The sequence below is a fragment of the Haplochromis burtoni genome, unplaced genomic scaffold (genome assembly GCF_018398535.1).
Source record: "Haplochromis burtoni strain Fernald_Lab_line unplaced genomic scaffold, NCSU_Asbu1 Contig_209, whole genome shotgun sequence".
Taxonomy (NCBI): domain Eukaryota; kingdom Metazoa; phylum Chordata; class Actinopteri; order Cichliformes; family Cichlidae; genus Haplochromis; species Haplochromis burtoni.
Window position 1 is genome coordinate 981,563 of NW_024582570.1, and position 23,637 is coordinate 1,005,199.

The window sequence follows — 23,637 nt, forward strand, 5'->3', positions numbered from 1 at the left end:
TGACACCACATTATCTCCCTGACACACCAACGCGGATGCATGTACGTAGACGAAGTCTTGTGTTGTCCATCGACATATACACGAGATCCAGCTGACATGTCACTCAGAGTGTGCGGTGTTATTTTACCCCATTTCCTTTAACCCTAGATCATGACTAATCGCAATTTGCCAAGCATAGATTTCAGACACCTGTTCTGTCCTGTGTGAGTCTGTTGGTCCCATCTGTTTGTGTGCAACTTGGAATGGAGATGTTTCTGGAAAAATTGGTCTTTAACTGAATAATATCAAACACGGCACTTGTACCACCTTATTTACCTAGTTTTCATTGAAAGCCAAACAGTACTCTAAATAACCAAACCCACATTATATGTGTTCATCTACTTAAGAACAAAACCAAATAATGCATGAACATAAATAGATATAAGACTTTTATGCCAAAATGACACTAGATTCATAGGAGCCAGTTATTTAAGACTGATCCACTGATGCAAACAGTGTGCGGCGACATGGCTCTGGCCGTTAAGTGTTACTGAAAATGCACATTATAGGTCATGTGTACATTGACAGAGTTTGGCCAAACCATTTCAGTCCTGCACGATTCAGCGTCAGGCCTTTTCTTTACCTCAAGTGTGCACACACATGCAATCTTTAACTGGAAAGAAGGGTGTACAGGATGTAGGCGTAGGCGATATGTCCTCATGGAGGAGTCTGGCTCACCAACAACACAATTTCTCTTTGTGTAAAAAGTCTGTACAAGTGTGTTTTCGTCGCAACAATAGAACTCTGTATAAAATCAGCAGGCACTTTTTTCTCTTGTCTGTCTCAGGTTCAAATGGTCACATTTAGCCTACTAGCCCCTACGCACATTACTTCGTCTCCTCCTTACTTCCTTCGTTAGTAGCGCATCGATCTGAATGAGTCTCCAGTGCGAACGGGCTGTTTCTGTACTCTTAAGGTCGAGACAGTGTGGTGTAGACCGGCTGGTCCCAGCTGGATGCGTTGGGGCTGTGAGGAGGAGCCATGGACAGACTGTTGAGGATTGGGCTGCTATAGGGCCGCCTGGATGAATGGAAGTAGGGATACTGATAAAGGCTAGAGGGATAGCTAGAGTAAGGGTTGTAATAGTTGGAGCTCTGAAGGTCAGTATAGTCACACTGGGAGCTGGAGAAAGAGGAAGCGGCCGAGGCAGCTGATGTGGCTGATGTGACACAAGCCTGGCTACTGTACGAGCCGTAATCAGAGTGTGAGGGCGAGCCGTGAGAGTGCTCGTTGTAGTGGCTGGGGCTCAGTTGCTCTGTTTTAATATGGAGACGGTGCTGGCCCACCTCACCGGTGGAGGGAGAGGAGGAGGACATGGAGCTCTTTCGGCTCCACGTTGACCCGTTGCTGCTTGTATGGCTGTATGAGGAAGTGTAAGCGCTGCCAGGCAGTGGAGCCTGGCTGTGGCTGTGGTCTGAGGAGCCTGAGGCGTGGCCATTGAGCGGGAGGTACTGGTCAAACTCGTGAACGTCAAAGGTCTCCATATTGCTGATGACATCAGTGCTGAGCTCAGAGATGTCTACATTGCTGAAGTCAATGTTTTGCCTGCTGCTGTCAACAAGTCGACGGCCTTCATGTTTCAAATCCTGCTTCACCCCATGGTGGAGGTCTGTTTTAGGAGTAGTGGGTGGTGTAGGTGGACCATGGGGCTGCCCTGAAAAAAAAAGATGTAAATCAGAAATGAAGGTTTGCCACTTCAAACACAAAATTATCTCAAGAATTAAACAAATTAGCCACAAAGTACATACCTGCATGGTCAGGATGGTGGTGTCCGTCACTCATTCCTCCCAGTCCTCCCATCCCTGGTTCAGCTTTGTACATGTGATGAGCCAGTTCTGCTCCAGAATCTGAGTCGCTCTGGCCTGGTTTCACATTCTTCCGTCTTCGAGGCTGGTACTTGTAGTCTGGATGATCTTTCTTGTGCTGAACTCGAAGCCTCTCTGCTTCATCTACGAATGGCCTCTTTTCACTCTCTGAAAGCAAGCTAAGGTAGAAAAATAAATAAATAAAATCGAGAAAATTATTGAGCTGAAGTAAACAAAGACACAGTTGTTAAATTTAAAGTTACTTTAGCGCTTTTGTTTCCTAGAAAAACGTCGAGAAAAACACGCATTAAAAGATGTTTTCTGTCTTGGTTAGTTCAAAAAATCTATTTATTTCCAAATCATTTCACCAAATACAACAAAAGAAAGCGTTACAATATTATAATCATGTCCGTGTTCAAAACTCCAGCCACAGCGTCTCGGTGACCTGAGTGTCCTTTTGTTTTTTTTTTATGTTACTTTACACTTACATAAAATATTCTTGAATTTCTCTACACCCCAATCTACATACATAAATATATAATTTTATTTGAAATATATATTTTTTCTTACCGCCAAAGTTTCCCCAGGGTCTTGCTCAGTTCTGCGTTGTGCAGGTGTGGATACTGATCCGCGAGCTTTCTGCGGGCCGCTTGCGCCCAGACCATGAACGCATTCATGGGTCTCTTGACGTGAGGTTTACTCTTCAGGGATCCGTTCCCTCTCACGGGCATTGGTACCAAGGACCAGTCGTACCCCTTTAGGACCTGAGAGACGGCATCTCGTATACACGCAGGGAACCTTTCATCATCTTCGGAGTCCAGTTTCTTGCCCAAACCGGCGAGCAGGGATCCTTGACCATCGGAGCCTGTCGGCGAGGACGGAGCATCGGAGTCGGACTCGTCCTGGGACATGGAACTGTTTGTACCCGATGGACTGCATGGCTGGTCACCGACACACTTGTCATGCTCGTCCGTCATTTTTAACATTATTTGTTCAGTCCTTTGGAAATGAAAATTCAGATGTTGCCACTGAAGTTCAAGCCTTCACCAAATTGGCCAGTGCGCTTTTGCGCGCGTTGCGCCAAAGTAAATTCCTTTAACAGTTTCAGTCAGTGCGAGCCTGTTGTTTTTCCCCCGCTTTCCTGTTTGTTTGCCTTGTTGTCCCGGGCTGTCGTGGAGGGGGGTGCTGTCGTGAAACTTGTGGTTCTCACTGTGAACTGAAGTGCTGCATGTTAGAGCAACTTGAGTTGGAGTTTTAAAAGCGTCACTCCACCTTCGGACTCTGGTTGGCTGGAACAAATCGCTACTTTCTCCTCATTGGTTCAGGATCTATGTGGGCTTCATTATGATAATGACTTTTTAATCGGTGGCACAATTCTGTTTTTGTTAATTTATTCACGAGGTGTGACAAGCAGATATTTCACAAATTGCGCATTTCTACAATTATTTCTGAACTCAATATGAAAAGCATCTTCATTGTGTTAATGTCAAAATAACCTGACACATTTTGATTGTATACTTTATGATACAGAGTTATATTTTTTTTTATTATGTACTGAGATAACATAACAATAAATAATATTTATATTTCTATCATATTTATTCAGATCGATCATCAAAAGGTGTTGCATGCACAGAGTAAAAAGAGAACTTTTGTATAATCTGACAAAAACAATAGTATGAGGCGCTCAAAAATGTTTTGAAACGTGGAATAGCTCAAAAAAATCTTACTTGGCATATTACATCAGGTCTGACAGACTCTCCAGTCAAATTCACAGCAATAGGGTGACACCCTCCACAAGATTCAACTGGTGGGTTTTTCTCTTTCTTTTTGCATAATACATGTGCTCTTTTGAAACTCATGCAACAATATTTTTAGCGCGATCACCACACGATACTCAGCCTTTCAGATCTTTTTATTTAAATTACTTGTCTCCACACGAACTTATGGGAAAAACTAAATTTAAATCTAAACAAATCATGATGGCTGTGAAGCCCAAGTCTCATCCCAGAACACACCAAAAACAAAGGTTAAAAAGTTTGATAATAAGCTGCAGCCCAACTGCAACTATTTGACAAATGCTCCAACTTTAGAGACGGAAGTTAACGTGTCCTGTTTGTTTGTGATCCATAATTCACTTCTCATCTCCAGTGAAGCATGCTTTTTACGACACAGAAGATACTGAGAGCAGAGAAGATAAGAGTGTAGATTGAATCACAGCCTTTGTTAAAGGTGTCTTTGTTCATATATTGTGGGATGATTTTTATCACTGGCCTCCCCATGAAAAGACAAGGTATGTTTGTGCTGGACGGCAGTTTGCTTTGCTCAATGCACACTGCAGGTGGCTGAGGGAAGAGGAGAGCTTGTAATGTGGAAATAATAGAAACTGTGGCTTGGTTATACAGACGCTGTTTTTCAGTGTGAAAGGTGATGGCTTGCACAGAAAGGTAAGGAGTTTTTATTGTTTGTTCTTTTATTATTAGCAATGACTTTTTATTGTGACTTTGTATTAACCTTTAATGTTCAGTGTGTTTGAGGGACAATGACTGCATGGTCCATGCAACACAAAATTAAGCCTGTTTTCCTTGAAAGCATAATTCACAGTTGATATAGTTAAACTGTCTTGCTCTGGCTTGAGCTGTCTTACTTTCTAGCAGCTGCTTTGAAAACACTTAGCTGGATCAAGTTCAGAGTTTGTGTGTGTGTGTGTGTGTGTGTGTGTGTGTGTGTGTGTGTGTGTGTGTGTGTGTGTGTGTGTGTGTGTGTGTGCGTGTGTGCATGAATTCAGACAGACAGGACAGCATCTAGCTGTCAGATGAGAGTGGCTGTGGCCTGTTTCTCTTGTAACACACACAGAAAAGTATTAAATGTGCACAGCTATTTTTTGCATGTATAGATTCAATTATATTTCTTCATACTAATTTTAGTTATTCACCAGTTGCTCGCTCTGGTATAAAGTTGCTCTTATTGTTAACAGCAAAGATCCACTGGCACAATTATCAGTAACATTTTGTCAAGTCTCATGAGGTTTAATTCTTGTCACATTTTGACTATTTGAACATCCCCTCTGGATTTCCAATGAAATCATCTCATCTGGGTAACATATAATGCTGTAAAATCCTTCCTCTAATACACCTTTGAAACGGAATCAACTGTTCCTGGCTCAAGTCCCACCTTCCCACCAAATTTCATGGAAATTCATTTGCGGTATCCTGCAGAAAGACAAACAAACAAGCAAGTCGATTTCAGTAAGTGTGATGTAGTTCCAAAAGTACTTTATTTGGGTTTTTATTTCTGGGGAAAATTGAGGGATCCATTGTGTTGTAATACCATTTTAATAGCTCCATGTTGACGTAAGTGTGACGCTAAACATATTAAAACTCACTTTAGCATTTAATGAAAAGGCAGAAGAAAAATAAATTCCAAGCAACTCGCACTGACATGACTCTTCAATCATCTGCTCACAGTTATGACAGTGAGTGTAAATCAGCACGAGTCCAACATGAGTGGCAGCTGCCGTCACTTCCCACTTAGCTCTGGAATCGTATTCGTTTTTGGGGTAGACAGCAAGAGACAGAAAGGAGGAGACAGACTTAAACAGACTCCAGCCTTTCCTCTTAATGTCTGCTTGTATTGTGGGGAAAAACTCTGGTCAGAGTTTGTGGGCTTTGGGCTCTTGATTAGAAAAGGAAGAAACAACAGAGGAGAGGCAACCGCGCATGAACCTTAAGTGTCCTAAAGAATGAAGGAAGGTTTTAATTTTCCTATTTTTGTGAGTTTCATCTCAAAGGAAAGACCCGGGTAAAGATTTTTAGACTTTTGCAGAGCATGTTGGCCAATTTCTCCTGGGCCTCAGTCACTTCTACCCCACATGTAAATTATACTTTCTGGCTTCTAATGTGCATACAAAATTAAATTACACAGTCACCCACAGGAATCTTGCTTCCTTTGGTCTCTGCTTCTGTGTTTTAATACAGTTAGGCACATTTCTTTGTTCAAGCCAAGTTATAATGCTGAGCAGTTAAATTGGCATAAATTGTCACAGTATTGACATGATTCTGAAGTTCATCGGGTCATCAGGTCCATAAATACCATATATAAAACATTTAAAACCATATTTTTCTGTGCATGACGTGTAAATCCTGCAACACTGGAATCTTAAAACAACTTCTTTACAATTTCCTACATGAGGATAAGCTCTCTTTGCAGCCACCACAGCATCCTAAACCTAACCCAGAACAGCAGGCCTTCATTTTGTCTAATAATCTCCTTGATTGCACTCTGAGTCAGTTTAAACTTGGTGAACTGTGAAGACTGGCATGCCCTCCATCTCACCCAGTCAATCCCAACCACTTCATAACCACATGTGGAGCAAACTCCTTGGCTAACAAACCATATTTCACCCCTGCACCGCATCAACCGGACCACTTTTCTTTGGTTTCACACTCAGATAGGTTATTTAGGGCAGAATTTACAGTTGTAGCAAATGCTAATGGAAGGCTAAGATGCAGGTTTTAGACATTATTTATTAAGTTATGAAATCTAACATTTAACATGTCTGGGGAAGTTAAAGGATTCATACATTTTTACATCTTTAAGCCAAAAAGATGCAGATTTTTTGTTAGGTTCACACACAGTAAAGCAAACTCTCAGTGACGGATGTACGCACTCCTGTTTTCAGATTCATTGCTACTCATCACACCCCCTCTGAAACCGCGCAGAGGTGGATGTTTTCCATTTTGGTCTGAGGCCAAATGTATTTTCCAGGTTGTCTACTTAGCAAGGTCGAAGACCCGGGGATGCTTGACTCCACTGGTTCCAATCACAGTCCAACCCCCATGACAGCTGCTGCGCGTTAGGACCTCCCATTGACCTCTGACCTCACACTATCCTAAATTCATTCTATTAAAATACCATAATGTGGGGTTTACTGGACCAATTGCAGGTTTTATTTAAACCTATTAGTAGATGCAGAAAGGTGGAGGTGAGGGGTTGCAAAGAAAGGAGTTTTGAAGAGATGTAAGGGGGAGTGTTTGAAACTGAAGGAAACAATTAGTCCAAAACATCTTTGGGTGTGTTTGGCCTTCGGCCACTCTCACATTTTAATGTCAGGAGCATAAAAAGAGCTCAAGTGTTTCCAGATTATTTGCTGTGTTTTCTCCCTGACACATAACTGCTTAGTGAGGCAGTGGTTTTGCTTGCGATAGTTGTATATGTTCATATGAATTAGGGATTATGAGCGGGGAGGTTTTGGAAGTGGTTGCAGTAGCCTGTTGGGAAGAATTATTTTAAGACAGGTCCTCAGTCTCTTGTCATTCGTAGGCCTTTTTGGAAATCTTTGATCTAAAAGCTGTTAGTAGGTATCCTGGTTGTGTGACTCAATTCATGTGCAAGCTTGGGAAGTACAGAAAAGTTGTGACTATCAGCATAATAGTTTCTTAATATTGGGTAAAGGTGAAGCTCTAGGTCGATTCCAGGAGAACCGATCAGTAAACTTTCATTTAATCTTACACATGCACAGTAGAAATGTCCATTCCACATTATTTTCTTCTGAAATAACAGCCTAACTGCTTAGATGCTCAGATCGGACAATATTTCACATATCTTTTCTCGGGTATTTTCCCAGGAGGAGTGAGGCGGTATGTGGGTTCCTTTTTTTACACTTTGTGATCTATACCCCCATCATTCTTTCTTTCTTTCTTCCTTGACATCTCCAGGGCATATGTTCTGAGTAAAACTTGTGGTGTGCTCAGTTTTCCACATTGTCTACTTTTTTGATCCTTGATTCTCATAAATCATCTCCCTAATTTGCTTGAGAATTAGATGGTGCGGGACATGTAGACATTAAGAACAGGACTCAGGGGCGGCGAAAGAACAGAAAGCCCACCCCTTGACTTTACGGGAAATGAGAGCCTGTTCCACAATACTAAGTCTATTTAAAGGAGTTGTCTGGCTGTGGGGCCTTTGCCTCATCGTGCTATGATAACTGCGGTGCATTGTTTTTATTTACAGATAATTAAAACAAGAATAAAAAACCCATTTTCACTCTTGATTTTTATGTCCCTTTTACGAGCACAAGACTGCACTGATTTTTGCACGCATGCAAGTGCACAAAGCCAGTGTGCAGCACAGTGCACACACACTAACCAGAGTGAAACCTAAATCTCTTGTGTACAATTCATATATTACAGCATAATTTATAAGCTATTAAAACGATTATTGGTGAAGTGGATCAAATTCTCCAATTAGGCTTTTAGTGCAACAAGCCAAGACTTTCAGTGTTTATGAGCGGCAGTTAGTCTGCATGTCTCCAGCCTGTCTGCAACCTGATTTTGCAAAAACCTTTTTTAAAAAAGCGCATAAGCACACCTGCTCCTAACCGCATGAAGAAGTAGTGTGTTGTGATCATCCTTGATGAGCTTTATAGTATGTGATGTTACAGCCCTGAGGGTATTCCCATGGCTTGATGTGGATTCACTTAATGTGCAAGTGAAAACTGGTTGGTGCTACAGGATTTACCGTCCCCACAGGGCTCATGTCAGAGAAATTGCAAAACTCCTTTCACGAACTTCAGTTGGACTTTACTTTCAGCCTCGTTCAGAGTAAATAGATTTGGACAGTTCTCACCCGGTGTATCGACGGCTGAAGTAAACAGTGGACTGACGGCTTGACCAGATAGCAAAAGACTCTGGGGCGGATCCGGTCAGGAGTCACTGTCTGGAGTCGCTGCCTGGGTACGCTCACTACAGATGATGGTGGCCACAGTTTTTAAGGTTCCCTTAGGGGTTAAAATATAAAACACTGCAAAAATATTTAGTTGACATATATTCTGTCCTGATTTACTGCTAGGTGATGATTTTATTCAAATATGCTAAAATATAGTGTGTACAAAAATGTAGTAGGAACAGGTTTGCTGTGGCATCTAAATCTAATGACTAATGTCTAAAGTTAATGTTTTTGATCTCTCTCAGCTGACTATAACATCTTTGTTCTATAGCAACCCCCGTAGCTAGTCTTATCCACTTGAATTGCTCAGGGCTAAGAACAGCGCAGAAAGTTGGTTGCAGTCTGCAATCTAGTGACATCTAGACATGATATTTTACCCTATGTAACTTTAATTAGTCATTCAGGTTTGTCTGAATGGACCAGGGGATCAGTGTTGTAGCAAGCAAACGACCAGCATATACAGATCATAAATTAGCCACACACAGCAGAGAGCCAAAAACTAACTTCAGGTGGTCCCTTATTCACAAGAGCTTGCCACAACAGGTAATGCCGGCTGTTTGATTGCCAGTTTTTTTTTTTTTGGGTTTATTTACACTGGATGCAACCTGCAAATGATTTGGATCTCCTCTTGGGAACAAACTGGGAAGCTTTCACTTGTTAGGTGAATATGTAAAGCACTATACTGTGGAGCCACTGCAAATAGCACAGCATAAGCCAACAGAAAAAGGAATCCTGCACATCTGTGAAAGAGCGCCTCCTTTTTGTTGTTAGTTTTTTCTTTGTTTGTTTGTTTGTTTTTTTTTGTTTTTTTGAGTTTTTTGCTCATTTACCTTGTGTGACACGTCGTGCCATATAGGTTCCCTACTGACGGTTACACAGACATCACCCGCCTCAGGCAAGGAAAGAAGGAAGCAATTGCCAACCGTTTCCACTGGTTATAGGTTGCAGGGTATTTCCTGGTTACCACTTCACTATTTCTAACTGTTTGGCTGCCTGTTGCAAACATGCAAAGCAACAAAGTGAAATGAAGTCATGTGTAATATTTAGTCTCACTCTCACAGTAAGCTTGAAGTTAAACATGGATGTGACGTACAGTGAAGGTAAAGCTGTTGTTCTGTTGAACATATGGGTTTGTATGTATGTGTGCTCTGGTCAGGTGCTGGTGGTGTCCACCTTCATAATACAGCGTGGGAAACCAAGGTCATCGAGGTCACTTCCTGTTCACTCTGAATAGGTGCAGAGGTGTATTTTGGGACAGAAGAGTCAGTGGGAATATTTGTGTAGCAGGAAGGATAGGGCTTTTTAGACGGTCATTAAGTCTGATGTTTTCATTCCCAGAAGAATTTCACTTTCTCCTAACTTTTCCCCTTTTTAAATATTTCATGCTCCGCCTTTGGTTATTTTCTCTAAATATGACTATTTGCTTTTATATAATAAGTTATATGTGTTTCCTCTCCCTAATAATTAACCTTTTAAGAGTTTTGTATGGCTCAGATCACTTCAGGCCACTGTATCACTTTTGATGAGTGTTTACCCTCAACTCACTGGTGACTCTGTTCAGCTCTGAGGGTTATCAGTGTGGAGATGAAATTACATATTAGCTGAAGATGGTCAAATCAACAACATTTGATTCCACTCAACACACTCACCTTGGATTACCTCTGTGTTTGTTTGTTTCAGTGCTCTTTGGCTGTTGGTTCAGTCACTTTTTCCTTCAAAGATAATGATTTCTAAATATTTTGATCTAAATAACAGTAGGATTTTTAAGACAAATGTTTTCAGTTACACTTATTACTAGTTATCTGTCTATTTTAGCAAAATTAAGAAGATATACTTTTACTTTACCACTTTTTGCCTGCTAATGACCACCCCAGGACAGCTTTGGCTGCATTTAATGCTGCGTATAAATCCACCCAACTACAGGGCCCTTATGGTGATGTGCAAAAATTAACTTCCTCTTGTGGATTATATAAAGACCCGTAGCTGGTTAGCCTGATTGATGAAGGCTAGTTTTACTTTTGGGAATTTCTCATTAAAATTTGGCCCACTTATAACCCTTTGAATCGAGACTTAAATCTAAGAGTAAAACAGCTGAATTCTCTGACTTGTTTGATGAAAGTTTTAAAAATATTTAAATACTATATGTGTGTGTGTGTGTGTTGAATATGTTTGTGGTGATAAATGTGCAGCTCAGACCAGTTTTGTAGCTATAAATAACTCCATGCTTGTGGATAAATTGGGGCCAAATTTAAAAACAGCAAATAACCTTGCCCCCCCCCATAGCCCAATTTTAGCTCCATTGGTGCCTTTATAGCTTGAAACTCAGGTACATATATTTATGACGGCTGTAAAGTATTGCTGCTGTAGTTAATCTCCTAATGACGTCTCTCTTCCTCTGCTACCAGAAAGTCTGGGTTCAGACTTCAGGGACCAGTTGGCTGGAGACAGGAGGGGGGAACGTGGTCGATGATTTTGGGATGCAAATTTTAGGGGGCTATAGGGCTTAAACTAAACTGTGTTTGTGATTGAAAAAGGTGAAAGAGACCGGGTTTCTTCTCTTTCTTTCTTTCTTTCTTTCTTTTCTTTTCTTTTTGATGACATGCATGTGACATGGCATATTTCAGACGCATGAGATCTATTACAAGTGAGAGTGCCAGGAAGAAATTTTGCTAATGGGAAACAAATGGGCCACACTTCTGAGCTCGTGTCAATTTTGCAGGCAGTTTGTTGCCATCTTTTTTTTTCTTTTCCTTTTTATATAGACATTCATTTGCAAAGATGCTTTGCATACACCTTATAATAATATTCACCAAACCATCGTGTAGTCTGCTTTTGCATACGTGCTTGTGCACAGGTGAGAGTGTACAGTCATATCATTTATGTGGATATGAGGTTGTTGTTTTTTTAGTACCTGACCCTTCACTTATAGATATAGGATGATGCCCCGGTGACACTGGTACACACTGAGCACAGCAGTTACTGCCTCTTCCCTCTTTCTGTCTCCACTGTCCATCTTCCCTCCTCCTTCCTCTCGCCTCTCCTGGTTGCAGTTGTATTTGTGCGCCTTGGGAAGATTACAAAGAGGTGCTTTGTGAGGGGATGCAGCTGCTGAAATCCGACTAGATCCAGCTGAAGAGAGAAGGGAGCAGGTGGGTCAACAACGCCACCCTGCTGTTCCCAGAATATCAGGCTGCAGAGCTGTGCCTCCCTCCCCCACACAGGCACTCTCGCACAGACAAACACACAGCAACACATGCACACACATCCTCAGAGCACCCCAATCCCAGCCCATTACACACAAACATTATAACATGTCAAAATAAAAACACAGCAACACCCACAAAACAGCAATATGCACATGTCAAAGGACTACCTCTGTGGAAATACTGCCCACTCAAACAAGTGTGTTTAACAAGAATCATTCATGTAGTGGGAGAATTTTGGCAGAAAGTTTGAAAGCTACACAAATTATTCACGCACACACACTTAGTGCTGTGTACTAAGGCCTTATGCTAATTCTAGGTCGCACCTTATGATTTAATTAACAGCAGCAATGACACGGGCAGTCCACGTGCTGTAGAAGGCAGAGGAAGATCCTGTCAGCTTTGTGAAGCTAAGATGTTAACAGGTCAGGATGCTGCCAAAATGTTGGATTTCTGAATCACAATGGGGACATTGGTAAGATGACCCTCATCCGGCTTTGTGCAGCTCAAAAAAAGGGCGGCAGGAGATGGAGAGAGGAAAGGAATGAAAGAGAGAAGAGGAAGTCATGCAGGCAAGCGTTCTCGCTCCTGTTGAAGTGGATCAGATGTCTCACCGCCAACCTGACTGCAGGGGACACGATGCTGGACCAAGGTGACATAAAAAGCACAAAATTTACTTTGTTTTTACTTCTTCTTCTTCTTCTTTTTTGTACTGCTGAACTTGAAAAATTCAAATGTTGATGATGTTTCCACTTTCCTTTATCATCTCCTTCTACAGCCTTAATCAGCTCCAGATCCAAATTCTGTACTTTATACTTTATAGAAACACCCACCAAATTATAGATGCATTTTTGTATTAACTTTGCATATGTGTCCTCTCTCCTGTCATGTCCCATAAGCAAGCTTTTTGATAATCATAAAAGAAATATGCTAATAGGATGCAAAGCAGTTGTGCTGCACTGAAAGCTGTGGGCTTTGTGAACTATTCTTCAGCTTTATGTCTTTACTTAATGAGAGTTTTGACGCACGTGGCTCCCTCCCCATTGCCTTGGAGCGCCCAGCCCCCCTTCATGTGTGCAATAATTCAGCCACATTGATAATAAGTTCTTCTGTCCCTCCCTGAAAATGCTTGAATGTCATTTAATACACTAGGCTTTACTCTGAAAGATGCCACTGTCCCACACACTTAGTATTCTTTGCTGTCCCTCACCATATTCGCCACATTTTTGCTTAAGTAAAAACCAGCAACTTTAAAATTTCCTTCAGCTACTTCTTCCACTTCTCAAAACAAAAACAAAATAAACGTAAGCTGGCAATATGTCACCAAAATAATCCGTATTTCTTTCCCTCTATTATGTCTAAATGACTTCATTTTTTTACGGGTCGGTTATCGTCCACAATTCACGTAGCTTTATCTGTGGGTACACTTGAGTTCAGTGACATGATATCCATCACAATTCTGTCACAAGCACCCCGCAGACCTCTCGCTGCCTCTTGCGCCAGCGTGGAAAACGCGGGTCCCACTGTTCGTGCAGTGCTTCAGGTTGTTATTCTTTTTTCTAATATGTCATCCCGGTTCATGTGATATCGAAGAAACAACACATTCTGGGTCATTGTGGGTTTCTTTCTTGCTCAGATAACAGTTTGTGTGGGAGAGTGATCGCCATTAGAAGGTGGATCTCTGAAAATGCAGACTCTCAGCCATCTGGAGTTCCATCGCTACACATGTTTTAGAGTGTGGGAAGCTGCAAGAGTGTGTCACTGGTTTATATCAAATCACTAAATATTTCATCAACTCTGTGCTCAGTCGTGGGTGTGTGGAAGTTATTCTTTGAGTGGTTTTCCTTTTTTTTTTTTCTTGTGGCCAATTACTCTCCCATCGCTGTCATTTACCTTCATTTACATCAATTCATTTGTCATATTAAATTTGTTTAAGCCATGCAATCTGTGTCCAACCCACGTTTCTGGAGTTTGACAAAATGAAGCCATATGCTGTTGATGTGGCACTAATCAGATGCGTTTAGCTTAGCGCTGTCTAATGTTAACCAACTCTAGGCAGCAGCAGAGGATGAGCCAGCTCCTATCGCTCTTCCATATCTTTGCTATAAGTGTAATGGTCCACACATTTCCTAGTGAAGCACTGGGCCTGATTGCCGTCATTCTCACATCTGCTTCCTGGAATAGCAGTGGGGAAGTCTCCAAAGAGCTCCCAGTGGAGTGTGGGGCATGTGTGCTCACATATGAGGCGAGAGTTTTGAGACGGGGGCTTGCCGGTGTGGTTTATTTTCAAAGGGTTGTGCTGAGGATGTGTTGAGAGGTTGAGGAGTAGAGAGAGTTCTCTGCACTCTGGTTTGGGTTTCACCTCCCTGGGACACAGCTGGGGAGTTTAGGTTAGGAACCGGGGGATGGGCCCGCAAGGATTTTGTGTTTAGACCAAAGCACAAACAATAGAAAATTTTATTTTCTGTGTGTATTTTAGAGCGACAACAAATAGAAAGTGCGCAGCCTTGTTCGTAATGTTATAATCTTACTGTGAAATGATTACCTAGTTCTTTTTGACATTTCTATGAACTGGTACACATAGTCTGAAATGAGAAAAAAACATGCAAACAACTAAACTGAACTCCAGCAGAAGAAGGAAGTAAATTATCCACACCAGTGCTACCTAACTGTCATATTTGCACCATTCATTTCCCTATTTTTCACCAGCCACAGTAATGTGGGCAGTGATAGGCATCGCTCCAAGTGGGCCACTTTGCATTAAAAAAAAAAGCTTTGGCAATATGGAAAATGCACAGAGGTAAACTGAACTTATTTGCTTATTCAAAGCTGTCACGCTCTCTTTTCTGGGCCGCGTTCTCCAGCAGTCATAGCAAACTGGAAAGTTTTGAATGCAAAATAAGATGCAAAACAAAAAAATTTGCATCACTGTCCAGTTTCAGTACAGAGCTGCCTAGCCTCATATGTTAAACAGAGACATTATTTAAGATGGTGTATTTAAGTATTTAGGGTGATAAATGTCTAACTGAGTGTTCAGAGCAATCTTGAGTAAGTGGAGCATGTACTCTCATTAAGCCAAGTGTGCTCCCAGAAATGTTTTCTCTGTAGAAAAAATCACTTTAAAGGCGTCACAAGCAAGATCACTGCACGCAGAGCAACTTGTTGACTATAAATTTGAACTATATTAGTTTAAATTTAGTGGGCAGTTACTGAGTGGGATTATTTTAAATGTCTTTTGTGCTCATCGTCTGCTTGTCAGTACTTGTTTTTCCTTTCAGCTGCAATTCTGATTCTTTTCCACACTTTCATTTTTAAACTGTAAACATCCTATTTTACGCCCACCTCTGGGTTACTGCTGCCTTCTTGTACTTTATGTTGAGAATACATATTGGAAAGCAGACAGACAGCGTGTCTGGATTTTTTCCCCTCCCCTTTTTAATGATTCTTACTGTTTCTCTGCATTTGCTGCATGGTGTTGCCTGCCAAACCCCGAGAGTGCCACAGTGTGCTGCTAGCTGCTGGTGTTTTTTCAATCAGGCTGGTGCGGACCTGGGAAGCATTGTCCGTGCCTTGTGGAAATTCAGGTGCCAAGAATATAATTTTCCTTAAGTGCTTACAACTGTAAAAACCAACGCTGAGACTGAAAGCAATTGCAGATCATTTAAATTGGAGAAAAGGGTGAAGCAGCAAGTTCTTTAGTTTTCCTAGAACTCGGGAAACATTATGCGGTCTGTCTAATATATGTTTCATTTAAATGGTTTAATTTTTAACTTGGTAATTTATGTTGGCTGTGTGTGATTCCTCTGGGGGAAATGCCACTGGCTGTGGTTAAACCGAAGACTACAATTTGTAGAAGGTGTATTGGGCTTTCATATCAATACTAATTTACCAAAGTAAAATATGGAATGAAAAGGACAGCAACAATCTAGTCTTTAACATCTGCCTATGGCTGTCACTTGAACTGATTGCCTCTGTTTAAACTAGTCTGTATGACTGTCTATAGCCTGGTTTTTCTTTGCTTAGAGGTGAACTTATAACTAAGTTCTGTTTTGGCTCAGCAGGAGTTCATCACCCAGACTATGTGAGCATGACGTTGCACCTGTCAGAGAGGAAGGCTTCAATCATTTCTGTAGGCTGTAGCTAGGGAGAGCCTTCGGTCAGAGTCATCTTCCGGCTTCAGGCACGCCTGAATTTAATCATTTTTATTATTTTTTTAAAATGTTTTAAGTACAATAATGATAGAGAATTTCCCCTGTGATTCCCACGCCTTCTCACTGTTCCCACCGCTCCTTGGAGCTTCCCCTTTCCAACACTTTTCTATCTTTTTCAGACATCAGAACATTTCTCTGTTTTCCCTCTTAACTCATCTGACTATTAGTAGGATGATTACAACCTGATTCATATTTGCTGACTCATCTCTGCTGTTCTTGGGATTAGCTGGCTTGCCATTGGCTCCCTCAGGTCCGAAAGAGTGGAGAAGGTTTCTCTGGTCTCTTTCTTTCTCCGTCTTCCACCGTATGTTGAGTCATTCTCTGGAAAAAGCAAATCAGCACTCCATAGAGATTACAGAGAATACGCTCTCCAGTTCTGTTGACGAAGGGTGAGGTTCTTCTTCTTCTTCTCACCTCTTGAGGCAGGACCACACAGCATGTGAAAATCTGCTCCGCAGACACACCTCGGTTTCCATGTGCAATAAAACATACATGTTTTCCCACAACGAATTGCATCACATGACAAATGAGAGATGCAGACTCATCCGCGCTTTGTTGTGGGAATAACCTCAGAAATAATTCAATTTGTGCATATCTCAGGAAACAGGTAACAAATGAAAGACGGCGGCACTGCTGCAATCTAAACAACTGAAAGCAAATAGACATTTTTCCTGGAGTTCAGCAGCATTAGTATGTCGATTTTTTCCAAACAGAAAAAAAACTTCTCCTATTAAAATCAGATGTGGATGTCAGGAGCCTACCTCAGTTACAAAACTCGTGAACACCAGTCTTTTTCAGTTGTATATGTTTTCTGATTTGTTTTCAGTTCCAGGAAGCTGCTCCAAATTTATATTACGTCGAATTTGGCCAGGCAGACTCAGATTGAATTTTGTAAAGTCATTTGTGTTTGCGTGTGTCTGGTGTAACTAATTGCATTTGGTCGGCACATTCAGCCGCTTCATGTTTGTCAGTAATGATTCGAAGTGACCACCATGACATTCTTTGAAAATTCAAACCCTCGATTTCATTGAACTAATCTCTTTATACCTTCCACATTGTTCATTTTCCTTAAATAACTGTAACCGATGAAGCAGCCCAATTACTGCAGCCAGTAATACAAAATCTTAGAATTTCTAAAGGTCTCTTTTTGCAGCTTTCTTTGTTGGAAGAAAACTGAGAAACCAACTTTCTAACAAGCAAAGAAGCAAAGGCCATCTCTGGTGTTTTTAGTGCTTCAAAATAAAATAAAGTCACAGTTTAAATGAATTCCCCATGACACCATTAGAGACCAAAAAGTGTCTTAGCCACCGTTACACAACTTTCTTTTAAAGTGGGAAGTGTAATGGAGGTGGTAAAAAGGAAAATAAGCATAAAAATATCACAAATACCATGTAATTGTGTATTAGACATGATGTACACTAAACCACTGTGGGTGTGATGGTGAAGCAGTGTTTAACATTTGACTTAAAATCCAAATAATGTGATTTTAGTTGGAGTTTTATGGAGTTTTATGTCCCAAGTGAATCGTCAATAAGCAGTTATTTCAACAGATCTCTACTGAAGAGTGGACTAGGCATGAAAAGGAGTGACTGCCATCATCAGGGTGCTTCCATTTATAGCCACCACCTCCTTATTTTTTCACTTTTTGTCTTTCACGCCTTTCCCTGTGTGTCTTTTGACCCCGTCTTTCACCCAAGGGACAAGGCTGAAGTGGCACTTCTTGAGTTTTGTTTCCTAAATGGGCTTGTTTGTTGTGTCTAGTGTCTGAGCTTTTGCAGGGCTGAGCTGAAACATAATATAATGCTGCACTGGGCACATGGCAAGTGGTGGTTTTTGGGATCCTCTTAGTGGCTGGTGGCTTCTTAATTCTGGACACTGCAGACTTCTTGTTATGGGCAAAGACTTCTCATCATGGGAACATGGTTTTCTGGCTTCCTCTACCAACTGTGACCTAAATTTTCCTTAAATACAGCTTACTGTCTTAAGTTTTAGTTAGTGAGATAGAAAACTTGTTGAAACGTTAGTAACAAAGAAGAGCATTATGGTTAGAAACTGACTGCGTGAATAAACATTCTACTACTGTTGGCTTTAACCCCCAAAAATCTATCAGATTTTCTAACTATAGAATCCAGACCTTATCTCAAAGCGCTCATCTTCTAACATCCACATAAATTCACTGGCAAATGCACAATAATTCCTTTTTTTGTTTTTGTTTTTTTGCATTTTTTCTTAAAATTCAGTTAAAAATTGGGCTATATCTGGAATCAAACTTGATAATCGCTCTTTTGTGAAGCCCGTTTTAGGGAAAGGCCACATGATTGCAAGACACCTAAATAAAATTCAGTTTGTTCATTCAATCATTCATTCATTCAATAAAGGTGGCTGTTAAGAGTCTGACGCTTTTTTTTAATTCATGAGGAAATGGTATGATCTGCTTGGATCATACCATGTGAGGTTAAAGTGTGTTTCCTTGGTTAAAAAAAAAACATTTTCATGAATCTCTGCTGCAACATCCAGATGTTGGGATCAGTATTTGGCATAAACATGAAAGCATGTATCAATGTTTCCGTGCTGCTGGTTGTGGTATAATGTTCCAGGGGATATTTTTTGGTACATTTTTCATCCAATTGTGCATCAATTAAACACCACAGCCTACCTGAGTATTGCTGCTAAAAATGTCCATCCCTTTATGGCCACCATCTACCCATCCTGTGTTCACTGCTTCCAATAGGATAGCATGCCACGTCACGTAAATCATTTCAAAAAAGGCTTTTTGATCATAACCATAAATTGAATGTGCTTAAATGGCCTCCAAAGCCACCAGATGTTGATCCAATAGAGAACCTTTGGAATGCAGTGAGAGATTCACATCATGGATCTCTTGATGGGAAAACCACCAGTAGCTACTTGATGCTACTACGTCAATATCAATATAGGCCAAAATCTTTTATTAAGGCATTAAGGACTTGAGGCAGTTCTTAAGTCAAAAGAGGGTCCGACCCAGTACTAGTTCATTGATCGATGACTGTCTTGAATTGGATTGAGCATTGCTGAATCACTATTTCATGACAGCATTGTATCACAGTGTATCGCTAATCTGTAATTCCTCCTTATGAGTGTTTCCTATGATAGATTTCCGTGGCTGTGTTGTGATGACACTTTAACAGCAGCTTCTTCTGATCGACTGCTACTGTGGCTTCCTCCATCTACCTGATAGGCCACGACGCACACACACAGTCACACAAAATACTGTGGGTCCCCTGGTCTGGCTGGGCTGTGGGTAGCTTGTAACCGAAGTGTTTTATTAGCAACTGGTCCAACACAGCTAATTGCTTCCTGAGGGAACTGCCTCCCTTCGCTCAGTGAATGATGAACGGCCCACATTATGTGTCTCGACAACCTTGACAATTTTTTTTTCTTCTTGGTCACAAAACTTTTTATTACACTGCGCTGCCACAAATCTTCAGTTTAAACATTCCTTCAAACCACTTTTAATTGTGAAGCAGTTAAAGCATTCAAAAATGATTTTGTTGCTCTAATTAATGTTAAACAGTATATATATATATATATATATATTAATATATATATAATATATATATATATATTCCACAGTATGTATCCATGTAGATAAATCTCACCAGTTTTTCATTGTGCATTACACATCAGCACATCCTCAGACAGCTACACAACTGCACCCTTCTACAAATTTTATTGAAACTTGAAAAGAAAACAAGATCAGATTTGAATATTCGGTTACTACATTGCTTTCCTTGGTCAGTTTTTCTGTTGCCTATAAATATTAGTACCGTGTGTATGTTTCTTGTTTCTAAACTAGGTCATTCAGATTCAATAGAAGCTGTTTTTTGGGTGTAATCATATTTGTCACTTACTTCTTTCAAAAGCCTTTTATCTTCCCTTTCTGGAGTGAATACGTTTCTTTTTTTATAATCACTTGCTCAGACTATTAGCTTGAACAGATATCTTCTCTGTGATTCTTCATTGTGTGCGTTTGTGCACGTGTTGTCTCATGTCACTTACATTGCAACACGCATGACGTAACTATATATTGGTGGGCTAAAACCATGCATCATCTGGTTTTTGACCTGTTACTCCCAAAAAGAAAATCCCCAATATATGTTTGATCATTTAATGCGTGTGTGGGTTGACATCAGATTTGTGAGGGCTGAGAACTTCTCTTCTTTATTTTCTTTGTGTGTGTGTGTGTGTGTGAGCATGTGTGCGCATGTGTCTGCAGATATTTATTTAAAATATGCCTTTTCATCCTCTCTAAAGCTTTGTTCTTGAAAATCTTAATTACAAATGCCGAATTTCTGGTCATAAAAAAGCTCTTCTTTCCGGGCTCTTCTTGTTGCATGTTCTTGTCTCATATGTGTCTTTGATGATGCCATTGGGAGCTATGAGATGGGTTTCAAAAGGCTGCTTTCCCAAACAGGATATAGATGATGTGTAGGCCCATGATCTCTGAAGCAAGGATCAAATGGTGTTCTTCCACCCCCTGCTGCTCCCTCCATCTCTATAGGGTGGAGTCCGGATGGATGGCCTGAGAAGGAGGAGTGTGCTTTAAGGTCAAATTGTCATAGCTCCATCACCTTTATTTCCTCTGGTTTTCATAATATGTACAGTCATCTGAAAAACAGATGATGAGGTAGTACTGTTAAAAAACAAAGTATACCCTTACTGCTTCCATTGTAAGTTTTAGCCAGATACTGCTCATCAAATGGATTTGATCAACTAATCATCAGCAAGAGTGAGCATGTCTACAAAAACAGAGGTTTGGCAATTTGCAGTGTGAAACATTGAGGTCTATGTAACATAATGTTAAAATATTGATAAAAACTTTACAAATGATCAGAGGTCAGACTGTGCAGTGTTCACAGAATCTGCAAAACACCCAAGAGCTACATGTCAGACTCTACGGACCTCAGCTTACAACTTAAAATGTTAAAGTTCATGACAGTACAGTTAGAAAAAGACTGGTTGAGTAAGGCTTGTTTGGATTGGTTGCCAGGAGAAAGCCTCTTCTCACTATTTGCATCTGAACAAACGACAAAACTTTTAGGCTAATGTCCTTTGGATAGAGGTGAATCAACTGGAGATGTTTGGTCACAATACACAGCACCATATTTGGTGGAAATCATACACAAGAAACCATACACAGAATTATAGGGGAGGTGATGATTTGGCTTGTTTTGCATCTACACGACCTGGGCACCCTCCCTTCATTGAGTCGACCAGGAACTTTTTATATCAAAGTCTTCAAGAGTCAATTGTGGCGCCATCTTTACAACTGCTAAACTTTTGACCAAAACTAGATCGCGCAACAGCACAATGGTCGCAAGCACGGCAGCAAATCTACAGAATGGCTGAATGAGAAAAGTATTAAGGTGTTGCAATGACCCAGTCAAAAGTCACGCCTAAACCTGACTGAAATGCTGCACATAAACAAAGGGTCAATGAACTGAAGCAACTTGACAAAAAAGTAGGCCAAAAATCCTCCACAACAATGTGAGAGATTGATAACGTCAAGGTGGTTCTACAAACTGTTCAAACATGGGGTGCACTTAGTTCTCACAGAACTGCATAGATTCCTGTGAAAACTTTCTTTTTCACATGACTATGAAATCCACATTGTCTCATTCCTGATGTTTTTTTAAAGGGAGTGTTCACTCCAAAATTAAATTTACATGCTTTTCCTCTGGCCTATAGCACTGTTTATCTAAACTGCTTGGGTTGCCTAGTGTTGGATATTTTGCCTGTAGGAAGGAAGGAAGTTAAATGACACTTGCTTGTCAAAGTACAGAATTCTTTTTTAATTAAATCAAATTAAATCAAATAAAAAAAAAACATCTTAAAACCCTTTCAATACCAGGATACTAAAAAAAACTGATTCCATGGATGTAGTTGGTTGGCCAGTTTCAACCAACCTACATTCACCAACCAAAAGAAGTGTGCAGCTTGCTGATGTTACGATGCAGCTGAGAAAAATGGTGTCACTAGCTTGAATGCATGCTTTGTAAATGTGTTAATTTGCAATCTAACAACTGCAAGATAAGCTGTGTTATTTTAAAGAGAGTGCAGACATCTCCACAGCACATATCCCAAGACTGGGGAAACTCCATTATAATCTAGTTGGATAAATACCACAACAGACCAGACGAAAAACATGAGCAAAACTGATTTTGGGGTGAAATATCTTTGAAACCAAATCATATCATCTTTCTTCATCATTCGGCACCTCGTTTTGACCCCTACACACAGAACTCTTTAATTATTGTCATAGTTGCATATATAATGGTAAATCATGGCTCTGAAGCCATGTTCAGTCAAACTGTGGTGACAAATGCATATTTCTGGTTTGGATTTGGAAGGAGCCCTCCTGTGTCTTTTCTCTGAAGTTCAGAAACGACTTCAAACACAGAAATACGTTATTGACATGGATTTCTTTTGTACCGTTTCTTTTCAGCATTTTTTTCCATAAACATGACTGAATCTGAGACATCTGTCTCAGTGTGGACTCATCAGATGGATCTGTCCTCTGCAGTGCACTCAACATGTGTTTCAGCATTTGTGCAGCTATTGCTTAACAGAGGACAGTGGCACTAGAACTGGCACTGACATCAGGAGCCGTAGAGCAAACGCAAAGACTCATTTGGTTCAGACAGATTTCTCTGCCCAGTGTGGTGGCAACACTTTGGGCAAAGCAATTGGATGTGGCTAATAGGAAGGAGACGGGAGGAGGAGGAGTCACTTTTGCATTAGCAGAATCACATTTTGAGATAGATGCAGCATTCCAGGACCTCTTTATTTGATTACTATAATGTCATAAATGCAAGAATGTACTCTGATAAATGGCAAAAGTAGCTGATGAATTAGTTATTCCCGTCAGCAAATACCCACGCTAGCTTGCCCTCCCTGTCCTCATCCCACGGGCCACATTGCCTCCTCAATCTGCAATATGGAGCATAATTATACTAATTTCTCTCTATTGCATTAGCAAGGGCCTGGAGAAAAGAAAGGCTTTCTTTCTAAGCAGGAGTCTTGACTATGCAGTCAGCCTCCTTCCATGCACCTCAGAGAGCAAGTACAGGGGGAGGCAACATGACCTCTGGTCACCCCCCACCCCCCTCCCAACACACATACACATAATCACCCCTTCATTTGCCTGTACTTCCCTTGCTTGCTTCATTCCCCCCAACTCTTGTCTCTTTTCCTCATTCTGTGTTTTGTTCCCACACTGACAGCTTCATCTGATGTGAAATGAAACTTTAATACTCAAAACACAAAAGTGTTTCTGGTACTTGTTAAAATAAAAATTTAGTCTTAGTGTGTGTATTTCCGTGTGTGTATGCATTTGATGTTTCCTTTTCTGTCCTTAGAGGAAGAAATATGAAGTTTTAGTGGCTTGTTTTTATATGCCCTTGAAGACCTTTAACTTTTGTTTCAGCTTGTGTTCAAACAGTCCCACTCCATTAGAAATGTGTGCCTGCTCTATCATAGCAAGGCATTATTCCAAACAGCATAAATTCATATCAATTCATAGCAATCATAACATTAAACTCAAAGCTGGAAAATCTTTTTAGCTGTACAGCTGTTAGGGTCAGTTCTGAAAATGTTCTATTACTTTAAAATTTC

General features: G+C 40.7%; 1 protein-coding gene and 1 long non-coding RNA gene across 2 annotated transcripts in view; one reads left to right on the forward strand and one right to left on the reverse strand.

The window, feature by feature from the left end:
• Window positions 1-815: 815 nt before the first annotated feature.
• On the reverse strand, window positions 816-3,074 carry LOC102293014 (SRY-box transcription factor 8). Its single transcript, XM_005936194.3, has 3 exons — window positions 2,415-3,074; window positions 1,788-2,023; window positions 816-1,693 (listed from the first exon to the last, which is right to left on the reverse strand). The coding sequence occupies exons 1-3, from the start codon at window positions 2,828-2,830 to the stop codon at window positions 951-953; spliced, it is 1,395 nt and encodes a 464-aa protein (XP_005936256.1). The 5' UTR covers window positions 2,831-3,074; the 3' UTR covers window positions 816-950.
• Window positions 3,075-3,996: 922 nt separating this feature from the next.
• Window positions 3,997-23,637, forward strand: part of LOC121815418 — a 37,115-nt gene continuing 17,474 nt past the window's right edge. Inside the window, exons 1-2 of the long non-coding RNA XR_006055073.1 lie at window positions 3,997-4,291; window positions 11,621-12,425. This is a non-coding gene — a long non-coding RNA (uncharacterized LOC121815418). The remainder of the gene's footprint in view (window positions 4,292-11,620; window positions 12,426-23,637) is intronic.